The sequence below is a fragment of the Clavelina lepadiformis genome, chromosome 1, assembly GCF_947623445.1.
Source record: "Clavelina lepadiformis chromosome 1, kaClaLepa1.1, whole genome shotgun sequence".
In the NCBI taxonomy this organism is placed as follows: domain Eukaryota; kingdom Metazoa; phylum Chordata; class Ascidiacea; order Aplousobranchia; family Clavelinidae; genus Clavelina; species Clavelina lepadiformis.
The window spans coordinates 24,452,840-24,466,879 of record NC_135240.1 but is presented as its reverse complement, the minus strand read 5'-3'; the positions used below and the strand labels follow the sequence as shown (position 1 = coordinate 24,466,879).

Below are 14,040 nucleotides of genomic sequence, written 5' to 3'. Positions count from 1 at the left end.
TAGTTTGACGTGTACCAGTGCAGTACAAACAAGTCAAAAAGGGTCTACCAACTTTTAATGCAATTAAATTAACGCTTCTTATTCACAGTTAACTAGGCAGTATGGTTGTAACTAGACTGATACCAGAAAAGAAACATTTATATTAGTGAAAAACTCGGAAGAAAGATAGAATCGCAATGCAGCAAAGATTATACTCAGTTTTGACTAAACCCGCGCAGTGTGTCTTTGTTTTAAACCTGTCCAGTAATCAACATTAGTGTCATGTAATTCCTGCACGACGGGCATTGGCTGCGTCGACGAGCATTTGACCTTCATCAACATGCACATGGCTATAATGGAATCCCTACATCTTGCCATCCCATCTCGAAGTTCATCCAATTTCAATTTTCCTCCAAATCCCCTTTTTACGTCGTCAGCCTAAAGGCATGTTTCTTAGGATTAATAAATACACAGGAACCACGTAATTAGGGTTAGTTCGGATAACAATCGTATTTACTATTCAGATATTTCTGTTTTAGCTAACCGGATAATAGACGGTAAGGACAAAGCAACCCTTTTATCCTAATTTTTAGTAAAACATAATGTGTTGATTGTAAACACGTTTAAGTGTGACGTAGTTTTTCATGAAAAAACAAATATATGTCCAAAAGTTCACAAATTTTTAATGTTTATTTAGTATTTTTATTCTATTATTATAATTTATTTTTAAACTTAGTAAATTCAGAAGCGTGCAATAGATCTCAAACAGCTTTCTTTAGAAAATAGCCCAGTGCTCACCATGCAATGCATCTAATAAAGTGTTAATGCCTTGAGAATAACTTATAATTCTACTTGCGAAATTGATCGATTTGTGTATTTTTTGTGACATAACAGAACAAATTGTTTCAACATTTAACGCTTTGTAGAGAATAGAGGACAAAAAGCTGTGAACCAAGTTTTAAATTAAGTTCAACATGGAGTCAAACACCACTTCTGTTCCGCTAAACCGCCCGTTTCTGAAAACAGATGAATTCAAAATTTGTTATAAAGGCATAAAAACGTACTAACAACGTTATGCATTTGTTATCCGGTTAACCGATATCCGGATAGTCCAACCCTATACGTAATCCATATGCGATATATCAATGCAATATCAAAGTTCATCTAGCAATAAATAAACATTGCCTTCAGGTATAAACCATCTGAATATGAAAATTATTTAACTTAATGGGATCCATATTATACCTGGTTTGATGAGAAACCAATCAAGTCTGTTAAAACTTCATCAGAAAACTGCACATCCAGGACACCAGTGCCATCACAAATACGAGCTTGAAGGGTCCATCCTCCTACGGGATTAGCATGTAATTTTGACAGAAGAGTAACGATAAATGCTTTGACTGTGAATATCAATTCAGGAGGCTAAACATAACAAGGAAAGTAAGAAATTCAGAAATACACAGAAAATGAATGTAAACGCTATAAGGTGCGAGCATGAACGTTCCAAACATGAATTTAAGCAAAGTATACTTCCTTGTAAGAATACCTGAAGTTCCATCTTCACCTTGGCTTGACATAAATATATAATGACTTGACTTGAAGGTTTCATGGAACTTGGACGTGACTCAGATTTAACATTCAATGCTGAACTCTTGACAGTCTCGAATGATGGTAGGTTATGACTTGAGGAAGTTGATGATTCGCTTCTTGGTTGCTTCTTTAATCTTGTTAGAAGTGATGGACACACATCGTTACTAGAGTATGACATGCTCTCAGTCTTTTTAAGCGGCTCGTAAGATTTCATTGGATTTTGATTATCGATTTTGGGTGAAGGTTTCAAAGTAGACAGTATACTTTGTGAACAAGTATTCTTCGCAGTTTTGGAGGCTACGGGATTCCATGGCATACTGTTTGGTGTTTTGAAATTATTACAATCTAGTGTTTCAGCCTTAATAGCTGTTGTTTTTCCTGACGACGTTGTCTTGCTAACAAAAGGCTGTAAGTGTTTTGGCAGTGGTTTGAAATTTTGCTTAAATGCATCTTCTATACAAACTTGTCTTGCAGATGATGATGACGCAGCTTTCTTGGGTTTTGTTGAAGATAAGCCACTTGTTTTTTCAATTGCCTCTGAAAGAAAAATTGACCCATACAAAAACATCCCTACAAATGTAATAATTAGTAACAATGTCACGCTTTTAAACTTATATGCGTGAGGTGCTAACCTAAGGTTGTAGATTGCAAGAGAATATCGTCATCGTGCATGTCTCCCCACGGATCTATATTTTGTTTAACAGAATCTCTCTTTTCTTGTGTCTGGTGACGAGAATTATTTCTGCCAGTATAATTCACTGCAGCCTAAAGAAAATGAATTATACCTGATAAACTAATACAGTAAAAACTTGCACGCAATGCCAGAAAATTATGACCAGTTTGCCTGACATTTTCACTTTCAATTCTTTCCATTTCCTGTACCATGTCATCATCAAGAATTTCAATTGGCTCAACATCATTTTGAGATCTTGCTCTGTTGGCACTACTGGATGAGTTAGCGGCCCCAACCGTCAAATAACCAGAATCACCAAAATCGTCATCAGTCAACTGATTTATCAAATCTTGTGGCAAATCAACATCTATCGCATTTTGCTGAGGATTAGGCACCGATGTGTCTGCTTGAACTGCAGTTTGTGAAGGAGGAGGCATACTCAGCCTTCGGCAAACTATTGCCTCCCTGCTGTTGGTTATCGAAAGGTTCTCTACATCTCCACCAAGAAATTGTATATTACTTGCAGCTAACAGAAGAGTTCCACGCTTGCATATTATAGGTCCTTTGACTCGAATCTGCCACAAATCCAGTATTGGTTGTTGTACCATTTAAAACTTATATAATATATTTACCGCATGTCTACGTCTTGTACTTTAATTTACGGAGCTACCTTGCAGCCAGGCAACATGTTTTCATTAATACAAGTTATATTTGTGTATTCCATTCCCGAAACTTCAACAACTCCATCAGTTAGCTGCATCATAAGCATCCTTGAGGCCTTTGTTTCCCATGGCTGCAATTCAAAATAACACATGTCGCCTTGTACTAAAATATAATTAATATTTATGCAATCGCAAAAATTATTTTACTGAAAAGACGCGTATCTATACATTGGCTACATCAGAAGTGGGTAAACTTTATAAACAGAGGGCTATATTGGGTGTTGAATTTTGATAGGTGAGGAAAGTAACTAGAATTTATGCCGTCATAATTAGTTTGTGATGTCACTTGATCCTGTACCTGCGTTCCATAGTAAAATTTATTTCTTGGTAGCCATAACATTACAGTAAAAGCAACTTTTACCAAAAAATTTCAAAATTTCCCCTTTCTTGTCTGTGTTAGTTACACACAGGACACTCAAATCAACAAAAATCCTTCACAAGTTGTTTGTTTACAAAATAAGAACATGAAGTGACTTTTCATTTAACAATATATGCTTGAAAAAACTGGATTTATGTCCAAATGTGATTTCTGACATTATAGCATGTACATATCTTTCTGATGGCCTATAAGTTAAGTAAATTACTTTTCTTTGTTTCCAAAAAACGCAAACTGTGAGCAAGATAGCAAGATTCACAGAAATTCAGGGCAAGCTGGAATTAGCTCACGGGCCGTAGTTCACTTACCTCTGTGGTATAAACATGCCAACACATATTTTTACATTATTTAAGCGCAAACCAGTCATCCTACCTTTTGTGTTGCTTGAGTTTCTGCTGAAACAAGAGAGTTAGAGTTGTCAAGGCTTTTCATCTGCTGCAGCTGACCATACAATGGCTGAGAAACATCAAGAACTGAATTCACTTGCAAGCAATACCTGTAACACCACAAAGCATGGAATTTTCCATTTTCAGCAAACACATAAAAACTGTGATCAAGACTTTTTTTCATATAGACATACAACCATGATAGTGCTACAAAATAATTATAATAAATTGTAACCAATGGCAACTGCAACAAGATTTTAGTTGTTCACATTTGATTATTATTGGTCGAAAGATGAATGTTGTTGCAATAGCTCACATTCCAGTTAAGGTATATTTCTGATTGAAGATATCTCTTGGTAATGTGGAATGGGAAAGTTCGTTAAGATCTGTCATGAGCCATTGCTGGTACACTTGCTTTTGTAGCTGTGGTGCTGAAAAGCTTCCAACCTTGCAAGAAAATTGAGTTTAAATGTCAAGAATGTTCAGTGTGTGCTATTTATGATTGTTTTCAGACAATTGTTGGTCATTGCAGCTTATGTGAGCATAAATGATAAACTGAAAAGTAACTATACTGGGTGTTTATCTTTAAATGTGTATATGCCGGCCATATATTCGGTAATATTGTATGTTCGGTGTATACTCGGCAATATAAGTATCAGACAGGTAAAAACGTATGAAAACCATAATTTAGCCACAATGTAAATGCTTTTATAAGTATACATACAGGATTTTCACATTTAATCCATTCTATGCAAGCATCTAACCAATCCCTGGGAACTTTAATCTGTTGATCATCAAGCCATTTGTAGACTGCATTTGATTGCAGCACAGTCATAATGTAAAAAACAGGGCATAGGCTATGTTCTATGTGAAGAATATTAAATGATCTAAACAGAAGAAGCAAAAGGTTTATTTAAAAAAGAGCCAAAAATAAACTAGTTTGTATTGTAAAATATACATTTCACAAGGTCAGTTACCGAAATCTTAATGCTCAAATTGAAGGAAGATTTTGCACGATTTTCTCTAGGCCTAGTAATCTCAATGATGGTTTCTAATTGCTCACACCAGAGTAACTGAACCTGTCTACATGCGTTTTCTGAATGATGAATTTTATGTTAGTTTTTTGTGGTCTTGCCTGAGTTTAGAATTGTTTAACAAGACAAGAGCAAGTGTTGTTAATGTCTTGCCCAAGGCCCATTACAACAATAACGAAGGAACATCAAATGACCTATCACCTAGCATCAAACTCTTGTTTGTAAAATTGCGTGGATAACACAGTTTGAATTCAAGACATTGCATGCAAATTGGTCCGACAGGCTTCATTATTTTTCTCTCATAGTTTAAGCTTTACAGTTTAGATCAAATTATTCAAACATAATTCACATAATTACAAGTCACTTGGCTAAACTGCCTGGCCAATTAGAAAATATAACTTACATGTTACGGTATCTAAGCTCTTTATTGCTAATGATGGTATAAGCCATAAGGGGAGGCTCCATACTGTAGCTTAGGCTGCATCCTAACCTGACCAATCTACGTGCTGACATGTAATTGAAAACTGAATTTGGATTGAAATGTTGTAGGTTGCTAGCAAAGTATATTATGGTAGTTTCGGTTATGGTGGGAATAAAATACTCACCCAACCGTTAAATTGATTAGCTTAACAGAGTCTAGAGTCTAATTAACAGAGCTTAACCAGTCTAGCCTAACAGAGCAGTGTCGTCAGCGTGTTTTAATGAGTCAATAAACCTCCAAAAATTGGGTCTAGTGTAAAAGTGCACAACTACAGGATGTATTTGTATTGGCCTACTAGGCCCCAGTTACTCAAACTGTGACGTCAGTTTGTTGTGCACTAAACCCCAAAAATTTTTCCTCCGAATAATTTCCTACATGTACGTTTTCGGTTAATGGTTATTAAACCACCTGACATGCTCACGAAAAGTTTTCGCTGCCAAGTTCTCTTTTTAATTTTGCACACTTTCGATGCAACTAAATGAAGACAAGATATCTATAACGGGAAATCCCCACTCTGCAAACCCAGCGAAATTCATATTCAAATGGCCAAACGTTAACTGTTTTATACTTTTTTTGCTATTTGTATGAATATTGCACAATTATTTTTGTGAACTTTATTTGTGTAACAAAAAAGTTCTTATTAATCTGATTATGCAAAATTTTTTATACAAACTTTATTCTTAGTTTTTGTATTTCAACAAAAAGTTAGCAAGAATGAATTTTTATTACAAACAGGCCAATTGGCTGAGGCATGGGAAGTTGTAATGGAATTTTACATTGTATAGAAGTTCTACATTTATTGATACAAATTACAAAATTTTGGTTCGCATTTACATTTTCACTTGCTCAAAAACTGTTGGATTGCATTTGATGAACATTAGGGTGCGAAAAGTTTCTGGCCCCAGTAAATTTTTTCTTGCCGTATAAAAGTTACCTACAATTGAAAATATTCTTTCTGACGGGGCTGATGTTGCTGTTAGTCCCAAATAATCCTTGGCTAAAGAAGCAAGCGTGGGAAGTTCTTCTGACTTCTTCTTCCAATACATTAGTGGGTCTTCATCGAAATGCATGGTTTCTACCCCCAAATAGCTGTCGACTTCACTTATTGAATTTCTCGGTCTTTTCTTTTTTAAGCCTTCTGCCATAAAGTTAAATAGCTTTGGCTTTTTTGCAGGGTTTTCATCCTCTGTGCTACAACTCTCTTCGTCATCCTTGCCAAGTCTACTTGCCACATGAGTTTTTAGCAAACGTATTGCTTCTTCTTTTTCAACGTCATCTTCAACCCAGCTGTTTTTAAATCGTGGATCAAGAAGAGATGCAAGTCTGTTTTCCGGAGAATTTATATATGGCAACAACCTTTTAGAAACAGAGTCTTTAAGATTAGCTGCCAGTTTCTGGCAATAGTGGAGATTTGAGTTTTTTAGTTGTTCCATTGCTTTCAGTAAGCCAAGCACTACCGGACAAATGCAAGAGGATGTTACAATATTTTCTCCTTCAACTTGCTGCATTGCTTCCTTGAAAGGCAGTAGCACACTCACGAGCTCACTCAATGCCAAATAATCTTGATTTGTTATTTTTTCCCGTGACTCGATCAAGGTGAGAGCCGCGTTAACTTCTTCGTGGTCCTTTAAGACACTTTGCAACATAACAAGCTGCGAATTCCATCTTGTCACATTCTGTGCTCTTAACGTTATTTTTTTACGTTGCAAATAAGAGGTAGCATTTACAGATTTTCTTACTGAATTTACAATTTTGGCCACCTTTCCCAGCTGCTTCCCAACGTAAGACTTAGCAAACTCCGAATGTTGCAGACAATCCTTAATACAAAGTTGTTGTGAATGAGCAAAACAGCTTACTCTTTCTGGTAAGTAAGTGAGAAGAGCATGTAAATCAGCACCCTCCTCGGACATTTCTTGTTCAGGATCAGGATTCAACTGTTTTTCATTGTCCTCATTGATTTCTTCACCAGTTTTATGCAGTTTGAACTCAGGAAGGGAAACCTGAAATGCTTTTATCATGGAGGAAGCATTGTCTGACACAACCTTTTTTACTTTTGTTGTAAGTCTAAACTTTTCTATTACGTTGTCATAAGCCTCAGCAATGTTTTCAGCTGTATGCCGTCCTAAAAATGAGTCCACTGCCAGGACAAAGCTGCGTAGCTTCCATTCTGCATCAACAAAATGCATAGTGATGCCTAAGAAACTTGTCTTGTTGCGGTTAGTCCAGAGATCAATTGTCAAGTAAACATTTGACAAACGTTCAATTTCACGTCTCATCTCTTCTTCCATTTGCTGAATAACTGTTGGTATAAGGGAATTTCTAAATGTGGAGCGGCTTGGTATTACATATCTTGGATCAGCAGTCAACAACAGATTTCTGAATGTTTGACTATCTACAATACTTAATGGTAACTGATCACAAGCTATTGATTTGAGTAGAGCTTTTGTTAATGCTTTTTGAGTGGCATCATATGAAGCAAATCGTTGGGAAGAAGAAGGTTGAAAAAATGACTTGATAGGTGGTTGACTCTGATCTACCTTTGTCTTCTTCGTGTTTTCCTGGTGTTTTCTTTTGAGGTTTATATATTTAGGATAAAGATTGGGAGAACATCTCTTCAAATGCGTGATCAAGTTTGATGAAACCTTGGTTGAAAACTTGAATTTCTTTTTGCAATTGTTGCAGCAAGCCTCAGTACTGGTCAAAGATTTAAAAAACTCTGACAGTGGTGTAGGAAATGGTTCAGCACAGGTTTCGGAAGAGTTTATTTGCTGTTCATCCATTTTTGAAATATTAAGATTTAGACTATATTGTAATTTACTAAGTTTTCTGTTGCTGCTGAAGTATGGGAAACAGTTTAGCATGGTTGAATTATCTAGTTAACGAGGCACGCATAGCACACCTATGTAAATAGGCTTAATTATTTTATGTTGTGCTTGTCAGGTCTCAATAACAATGTAATTGAAATTGTAATTAGGCAAAAATTTTATCAAATTACAATTACACAAAATAAAAATGCTTCAATTACAATTACAATCACAATTACATGAAAAATGTAATTAATTACATTCAGCTCAATTACAAATTACAATTGATCCAACTCTGTATAGAATACCTATTTATACCTATAGAACGCTGTTCTTACATCACATACCTTCTATAAATGTTTGAAACTGCTTTTCTATGAACAGAACTCACCACTCTATTTTAAATACACCCACTGGCTCTTTGGACTTGTTTTACTAACATTTGGTTAACTTTAGTTGAACGCTAGTTAGACCTTCCTTCAAAACTTGCCTGCCCAGTAGGAAAGACATATTCGACCACAAATGAACGCAACAAAAAATTCCAATGATTATCACATATATTAAACAGTCTACATTTATTAAGCATCTACCTTAAATACACACAAAAAATGTAAGTATACTATAGTTAGCTACCTTTTCTGAAACCATATAATCCAACTAACATAAAGTCAATATACATCCAAATACTTTGCAATAGAATAAAAACCGCTCATGATGTTTTCTTTAAATAAACATAATACATGCTATATTTAGTCTATGTCCATGCTTATTTTCTACTCAATGGTATACAACAATATTTTCAATTTTAAGTGGTCAGAGATTCACAAGAACCAAAACAACCTGATTGGTCTAACATGGAACGATCTTTATTCCATACAACGTGTGAACTTAATACTTAAAATCATGTTCATAGCACCAATATTTACCTTTTTCAACAAGGTGGTGCAAATAAAAGGCAATAAAAATTAAACTACAAAATTTAGCTTATTTTGTATATGAAATACATTCATGAAAGCAGGCGAACAAATCAAAACAACATTTTGTGAAGTACATGTCAGGGCCCGAAATAGTTGTGTGAAAAGACAAGTTTGTCAAAATGCATAATGTGGCAATCAGTACACAAAGATTGAATCTCTTTACGAAGAAATTTCTCTTCACACAGTTTACACTCTTTAGCGACGTCCTAATGATAAAAGTGGAACTATATTTCTCTCTCTGTGCCCAGCGATGAAAGTGTCTTGCAATGTCCTATCAAGCTCTTCCCATTTGGCTAGGTCCTGATTCAGTTTTGGTAATTGCGTTCCTTGAGCTATATGTTTGTCAGCCAAAACAACAAGCACAGTGAATCCAATACCATCTTGATTTTCACTGGAATTTCCTTTGTGTTCAACATCTAAAATTCCTACAATTGTGGGCTGCCATGCGTTTACATCTGACAAACATCTACCTAAAGTGCGAAGTATGGAATCTTCTATTCTAATGTCAAACAAGGAAAAGTATGTTGTTGGGAGCAAAGTCTTCCACTGGTCCGAATCTTCATGGCAACTTTCTTTAATGCTTAAAATATGCAACAATTGATTCAATTCGCTCAAAATTACAGATCTTACAACTATTGATTTGTGGGAGATTATTTTTGGTAATAATGTTGTTGATCTTTCACTATTATCTTCTTTTAAGCATCGATAGTAAGTTTTTGCTTGTGTGATAAGTCTCAGTATGTCTCTAGCCCGTAGTTTTTCTGATTCATAATCAGCAAACCATTTCGCTTGCAAGGACTCTTTGTCTGATTTGTCTTGAGTTTTAAGTGAACCCCCTGTAATTTTTCCACCAAACGTGAAACGAATCCAACCGGCCCCATTTTCTTCAATGCATATTAAGCCTGTTGGTTCGAAATTACAACCAGCTTCTTCCAGAACTTCACGTTTAACCGCATCTGTTAACGTTTCGTCAGGTTCTACTCGTCCGGCCGGCAAGTACCACTGTCCATAACACGAAACTTTTGCTTCCTGAATGAGTAAAACCTCATTATTGTCATTAATCAGGACTGCAGCGACAATATAACACACCGTACGGCCGAGTTCAATCACATCAACGTTCTCGCCGACATCAGTATGACCATCAATACTAGCGGTGTTTTTTATCGGTGGTATGGTTTTATTGATTATAATACTACTCAGTTCATCGCACATTTTAATATATGTGTATCTATCTTTAAACTAATGGATCATCTACCAGAAGTCAAATCATTGGATCCGTTCACGACAATAATCGCATAACGACAGCCGACATAATATGTACAAGTTTGTAACCCAACTTGATGACTTAACTGCAACAGAACGTTCACCACTAGGCTGTCACTACAGCGCACCGAATGCTAAAGTTTTTAATGCGATCTTCAGCGCACAACTTTGTTTTGCCTGATGTTGAAATTGGCGCACTGGCGCACATGAGCAGATACTCAAAAAGAAAAGAGATTATTCTCTTGTCGGAGACGAAAGGTACATTCAATCCATACCTGATAATTCAGTAAAGAGAAACTACTTGTCACCCTGGTTGCAGAGGGTTGATGGTTTGTCAGTGTTAATGCACTTTGCACAGCGATTAAATCAAATTTTTAATATTAACTGTTAGCAAAGAAGTAACATAAATTAAAATACAGATCACTCTTGGAGTAATCACTTTTTGAGTAATAATTTGATTTATTTTGTGAGTGATGTGATAAAAACGGGACGTTTTGCTTTAACTTATTATTCATCATTGCAGTCAAGAAGCAAATCTCGCCATGTTGGCGTTGGGCACTCCCCGGGTGGAATTTCTGCAATGACGTCAACGAAATCTTCACGAGCTGACAACCAAGTGCTGTAGAAGAATTGTTGAAAACAGCTGCAATTTGTATCGAATGCCTGCAAATGATGTATCAGATTATTTATAACTTTACTTGATATCTGGAATCAATTTCTTTTCCTATGGCATATTGTTGAACAATAAATATTCCGTGACAAAATACGTCAGAAGTAAATTTTCCAGGTAATATGGAATAAGTAACAACACATAATCTTGCCTCCATTGTAGACCTGCACTTTCTAGTTTCAGAACCGATAAATATAGACACGATGCAACTGTTTTCGTTCATGTAATTATTCTTTACTTTCTCAGGGGATGGGCCAGGGCCATTGGCGCAACTGAAAAAAAACATAGACCTATAAGTAAATTTTTTTTAATTTTCTAAAAGTTACAGCTGTGATATTTAGATAGAGAAACAAATAATTTTGAAGATTTGTGTTAATTCGGAGTCAGTTTGACATCAAAATAGGCTCACCCGTCGGAAATTACAAATATCATCTTCCGAACTCTTGGGTTATTATGCCGTGCACCACGAGTGTTGTCTCGCAGCATTTCAGTCCTCGTGCGTTCCATGGCTGTTGTCAAATGAGTCCGACCACCGTATTTGATACTTTGTTTTCAAAAAACATATTTTTGCTTCAGTATTGTAAAAGCGTTTAAAGAAGTTCATTTGTAATCTTTGATTACAGCAAACTGTGTGTTTTTCGAACTTGGCAAAAATTAATAAGCTGATATTAATAAGACATCCTGTATTAATAAGCTGATTTAACTTACGGCAAATTTTTGATAGCGTTTTCTAACTCGGCTTTGCTTCCCTCATTGGTGTACTGGTCTAGTTCAATAAGCCGATAGAAACCATGGTCAAAAGCTGCAACTCCAATTCTAGTTCTGTCAGAACTCAGCGCAATGTTGTCACAAATGGCTGTGTCAAATTGTATATAATAAATTACTGGGCAAAGCTCCTTTTTTTATTTTTGCAGAAAATTATAACTTATTTGAATTCAGTTTGAAAATAGGGCAATAGTGAAGTGTAAACAAGGCTTTAAAGTAGGCTTAAACTAATCTAAATATAAAATATGAAAAACGTAACTTTGATATTTAATAGTTAACTAATGGATGGATCTATAGACATTAACAATACACACGTTTACCTTACACGTGTTTACTTTATACATCGATAAAATCACTTAAGCTTTGCCCGTTTTGCTTGGCAAAGAATATATCTGTAACTATATCGAATAAGAGCGTGTTTAAGTATAATATTTTGATTTACCTTTTGTAGAACGTAGGCCTACCCTAATATGTAAAACTAAGAAAAACAACATTTGATAAACAAGAATTAGTACAGTAGTACTATAATAACCCTTTCATTTTTCCTACCATGTACAATAGCGGCGGCAATATCTTTGACTGTTTGCATGTTTTCACGCGATCTGATGCTTCCACTTTTGTCCATTAAAATCACCACATCTCTAAGTTTTTCTTCCTGCAATTGAACATAATGCATCGAGTACACTATGTGCTCATAATATTTAATTGAAGACACTCAAACTAATCTGATGGCGTACGTACCGTTAATTGCCTTCGGAATCGTTTTGAGAAAGACCTGAACCAGGTGGTATTATCGTCAACAGAACGTTTCCTAATACCCCTTCTTGGTCCACAACTTCCCGACGCAATAACCTCCCCATTGCTGTTCTTAATGACATTGCAATATTTTCCTCCTGAGCTTCCTTCTCTGGGCATGTTCGAATTCTCACTACTGGGGACTCCCCGAAGCGATGAGGAGGAAAACGATGACGACATCAGAGCGGTAATGGTCGTCTGCAGAACAATGGTTGCAACTTTATTTGATGGACTTCCACCAGGCGATGAAGAGCAGTCTATAGATAACAAATACATTTTTAGACCCCTTTACCAATTGGAATTGAGCCATATACCAACACCATTTAATTAATAAACAGTCCTCTCAGTCGTATTTAGGCTACCTACATTGAAGAGCAGCCAAACTGCATAAGCATTGTACCGTAATAATAATAACTCTTTTATGATAACGATATTTTTACCCCTGGTTTCTTCTGTGTTTGTGTTGGGTTTACAAACTTTCCCACCATTGCGAGCCGGTGATAAGTATCTTGTACGCGTTTCTACTGATCTACCTGTCGGCAACGGGCGGCAGTTCTTCCAGCTAGTCCAAGGAGTTACCGTGCAATGATCTGCAAATGATGGTTCAAGTCAATATAGTATTGAAAGCCAGTTACAAACCAGCATAACTCAAATTTATTTTAACACATCAACAAATTAATTATATTTTATAAAATGGTTCGCTTCACCACAATCTTTGCTAAATTTCTAAATCTAGTGAGACATCGCAAATTTTACGATGTATAGGCCTATACTTGCTTGGAAATGGGAAAGGAAGATTAGACTAGCTGCTTAATAACTTGACAATAAAAATATGAAAATACAAAATTTAAAAAATAGTCTTAAATATCAGTCTCACGTTTTCTGTTTTTCCTTCGAAACAGGAACCCTTCAGACCCCATCAAGTGAGCAAAAAGCAGCAGTAACAGCAAGCTTTTGAAGGCGGATAACTCAAACATATTGTCTTCAGTGTTCTTCACAAGTGGTAGATTTCTGTAATTACTCTATAACTTTGAATGATGATGACAATCTGAAGGAGGAACCCTTTTATAGTTTTTGTGATCACACACTGGCAAACAACAATCGAAATCATTAATCTAAATAAAATACCTTTTACTAATATAGATGATGGTATAAAAGTGCTAATTAACCTCTTAAGATTCAAAAACAGGAAGCAATTATAGTATTTATTTGTTAACTAAGGTGTTTTAATTTCAACCCAAGTTTTACACCATTTAGCCAACCTTTGAAATTAAATTTGTTCTTTATCTTTTGTAACAACAGGTCCTTTGTTGGATACAAGCAATTATTTTATCAACGAATTAAGACCAAAACCTGAGCAAAATAACAAATATTGGAGTAGAAAACAACGATTTTGTTTAACCATACAAAAGAAAACGTGAAGCATATGTTTGAAAAAATTACATTAGCCATATTAAACTTTTTGTTGTTATAAAAATTTTATGTTTTTGGAATAAATACGCATCGTTCATTCTTCATCAATATC

At 35.5% G+C, this 14,040-nt stretch overlaps 4 protein-coding genes across 6 annotated transcripts; all 4 read right to left on the bottom strand.

Annotated features, from left to right (window-relative positions):
• Nucleotides 1-37: 37 nt before the first annotated feature.
• On the bottom strand, nt 38-4,709 carry LOC143445774 (recQ-mediated genome instability protein 1-like). 3 transcript variants are annotated; one of them, XM_076945093.1, is made up of 9 exons: nt 4,451-4,709; nt 4,043-4,173; nt 3,713-3,836; nt 2,913-3,035; nt 2,419-2,817; nt 2,202-2,334; nt 1,526-2,106; nt 1,225-1,401; nt 38-417 (listed from the first exon to the last, which is right to left on the bottom strand). In XM_076945093.1, exons 1-9 carry the CDS (start codon nt 4,559-4,561, stop codon nt 205-207), a joined length of 1,992 nt encoding a protein of 663 aa, XP_076801208.1. In that variant the 5' UTR covers nt 4,562-4,709; the 3' UTR covers nt 38-204. The 3 variants fall into 3 exon arrangements, with proteins under 3 accessions (XP_076801208.1, XP_076801215.1, XP_076801222.1); XM_076945100.1 differs by having other exon boundaries at nt 2,452-2,817; XM_076945107.1 differs by lacking the exon at nt 4,451-4,709 and having other exon boundaries at nt 3,996-4,135.
• Nucleotides 4,710-5,882: 1,173 nt separating this feature from the next.
• On the bottom strand, nt 5,883-8,433 carry LOC143445765 (zinc finger BED domain-containing protein 4-like). The gene has a single exon (XM_076945081.1). It carries the CDS (start codon nt 8,100-8,102, stop codon nt 6,072-6,074), a length of 2,031 nt encoding a protein of 676 aa, XP_076801196.1. The 5' UTR covers nt 8,103-8,433; the 3' UTR covers nt 5,883-6,071.
• Nucleotides 8,434-8,584: 151 nt separating this feature from the next.
• Nucleotides 8,585-10,403, bottom strand: LOC143445803 (8-oxo-dGDP phosphatase NUDT18-like). Its single transcript, XM_076945130.1, has one exon. The coding sequence runs from the start codon at nt 10,232-10,234 to the stop codon at nt 9,218-9,220; it is 1,017 nt and encodes a 338-aa protein (XP_076801245.1). The 5' UTR covers nt 10,235-10,403; the 3' UTR covers nt 8,585-9,217.
• A 126-nt stretch (nt 10,404-10,529) lies between these two features.
• On the bottom strand, nt 10,530-13,531 carry LOC143445793 (uncharacterized). The gene is made up of 8 exons (XM_076945119.1): nt 13,393-13,531; nt 12,956-13,105; nt 12,462-12,772; nt 12,270-12,375; nt 11,664-11,811; nt 11,365-11,499; nt 11,107-11,227; nt 10,530-10,948 (listed from the first exon to the last, which is right to left on the bottom strand). Exons 1-8 carry the CDS (start codon nt 13,490-13,492, stop codon nt 10,793-10,795), a joined length of 1,227 nt encoding a protein of 408 aa, XP_076801234.1. The 5' UTR covers nt 13,493-13,531; the 3' UTR covers nt 10,530-10,792.
• Nucleotides 13,532-14,040: the final 509 nt, after the last annotated feature.